The sequence below is a fragment of the Trichechus manatus genome, unplaced genomic scaffold (genome assembly GCF_000243295.1).
Source record: "Trichechus manatus latirostris isolate Lorelei unplaced genomic scaffold, TriManLat1.0 scaffold00191, whole genome shotgun sequence".
Classification (NCBI taxonomy): domain Eukaryota; kingdom Metazoa; phylum Chordata; class Mammalia; order Sirenia; family Trichechidae; genus Trichechus; species Trichechus manatus.
The window spans coordinates 4,948,746-4,951,098 of record NW_004444127.1 but is presented as its reverse complement, the minus strand read 5'-3'; the positions used below and the strand labels follow the sequence as shown (position 1 = coordinate 4,951,098).

The 2,353-nt window shown below is 38.1% G+C and overlaps 1 protein-coding gene across 1 annotated transcript; it reads right to left on the bottom strand.

The window, feature by feature from the left end:
* Positions 1 to 302: 302 nt before the first annotated feature.
* On the bottom strand, positions 303 to 1,356 carry LOC101360448 (olfactory receptor 4C16-like). The gene has a single exon (XM_023741806.1). The coding sequence runs from the start codon at positions 1,339 to 1,341 to the stop codon at positions 409 to 411; it is 933 nt and encodes a 310-aa protein (XP_023597574.1). The 5' UTR covers positions 1,342 to 1,356; the 3' UTR covers positions 303 to 408.
* Positions 1,357 to 2,353: the final 997 nt, after the last annotated feature.

The window sequence follows — 2,353 nt, the reverse complement described above, 5'->3', positions numbered from 1 at the left end:
ATCTTTACAGAAGCAGATTCGCCAGGTCTTTCTTCTATAGCTCTGCTGGGTGGGATAGAACTGGAAACCATAAGGTTAACAAACAACACCAGAAATCAACAGGAAGAAGGACAGAGAAAACACCAAATCAAAACCACAAGTGGTTCTAGGCATCCAAGACAGGCAGAGAGACAGTAGTGAAAACCTATGGCAAAGGACATTACATACCTGTTTGTACACTGTGTTGTTTCTTCCTCTACATGAAATTGACTCAACACTACCCATTGTATGTATTCATATTGCCTAGCTTCCTGAAGAAACTGTCATTCCCCAAGATAGGATTTTATTAAATCCACAATAAGAAGATAATATTCTCAGTTGAATTCTTTTTGGTCAGTGCAAACTATGAAGAAAGATTGAAGCTTCCATTCATCTTTGGTCATCTGAGATCAGTTTCTTGCTCCATAACTTCCTCATGGAATTTTTTACCTCTGCATTTCTCAGCGTATAAATCAGAGGGTTAAGCAAAGGCGTTCCAATTGTATAAAACACAGTTATCATCTTATCCATGGAGAAGGTGGTTGCGGGACGTGTGTATATAAATATACAAGGACCAAAGAATAAGATGACTACAATAATATGGGAAATGCAGGTGGAAAGGGCTTTTTTCCTCCCTTTAGCACTGTGGTTTCTCAGAGAATGCAAGATGATAACATAGGAGAACATCAGCATGACAAAACTCACTGTGCAGATGACTCCACTATTGGACACCAGTAGTAGGTTGGTAACATAGGTGTCTGTACAGGCAAGTTTCAACAAGGGCTGGAAGTCACATAAATAGTGATCAATCACATTGGGACCACAGAAAGGTAAACTCAAGGCCAGAAAAATCTGAACCAAAGAATGCACACAGGCCCCAACCCAGGCTATAGCTACCAATACACTGCAGACCTGCCAACTCATGATGGTTATGTAGTGCAGGGGTTTGCAGATGGCCACATAGCGGTCCACAGCCATGAGAATAAGGATAAAGATCTCGAAGCAGCCAAAGAAATGAGATGAAAAGACTTGGATCATGCACTCACTGAAAGAGATGGTGTTATTCTTCAGAAAGGCATCCATAATCATTCTAGGGGCTATGGAAGTAGAGAAGCAAGTATCAGATAAGGATAAGTAGAAAAGGAAGAAGTACATTGGACTCCCAAATGCCTGGCTGGTCTTGATCGTAACAATTATCAAGAAGTTAGCCAACAATGTCCCTAAGTAGAAAAGCAAAAAAAAGAAAAACACGGTTTTCTTTTTAGCAGGATCTTGTGTCAACCCAAGCAGAATGAACTCAGTCACATTATTATTCAGCAGCATGATTTCATGAATGAGGAGAAGGTGCAAGTGTGAAATTGTTTATCTGAAAAAAAAAAATACAGGTATTAATTTATGGTGCTGTGCAATAATGTGGAATATTTTAAGCAAATTAATTTGTGGTGCTATGCAATGTTATGGGTTATTATGAGCAAAAATAAATATTCCTCTTCAGGGACATTCTAGCTGTTGTTCTTTAATGAGTCATTTCCACTCTTTGTTCCTCAATTTTTAATTACCTCTTCATAAGTCTTATGTATACATATATATGCATTGCATATTATTTATGCATACTTTTACAAATGTATATTAGTCATAAATATACAATAAACCAAAAAACAAACAAACCAACCCATGGCCACCAAGTTAATTCTAACTCACGGCGACCTCATGTGTTACAGACTAGAACTGCTCCATAGGGTTTTTTAGATTTAATTTTTACAGAAACAGATCACCAGCTTTCTTCCGTGGTGTGGTGAGTGGGTTTGAATCATGAACCTTTAGGTTAGTAGTAGAGCACAAACTGTTTATACCACCCAGGGACCAACAAATATATGATCCAGTTATTTCACTAGCTTCCAGATATCCCAGTTTGAAAAAGTGAGGAAGAAACACTTATTTAGCCCATTGGCGTGGAGTTGATTCCGACTCATAGTGAACCTATAAACACTTCCTAGCCTCTAAATAATCTATTTTCACCTTCAAACACCTTAATGATATTTATTACTTGACATATGCTAATAAGCATAAATGAATATTCTTTGATAATTTGTAATAAGATATGTAAGAGTCATGGTGGCCCATGATTAAACACTCCAATGCTAACCAAAAGGTGAGTGATTCAAACCCACCAGCCACTCCATGGGGGAAGGATGTGGCAGTCTGCTTCCATAAAGACTTACACCCTTAGTAACCCTATAAGCAATTCTACTCTGTTCTACAGGGTTGCTTTGAGTCAGAATCTAGTGAAGGGTAGAGAGTTTGCAATAAGATATCTCAAATATTCCCGTTCCTA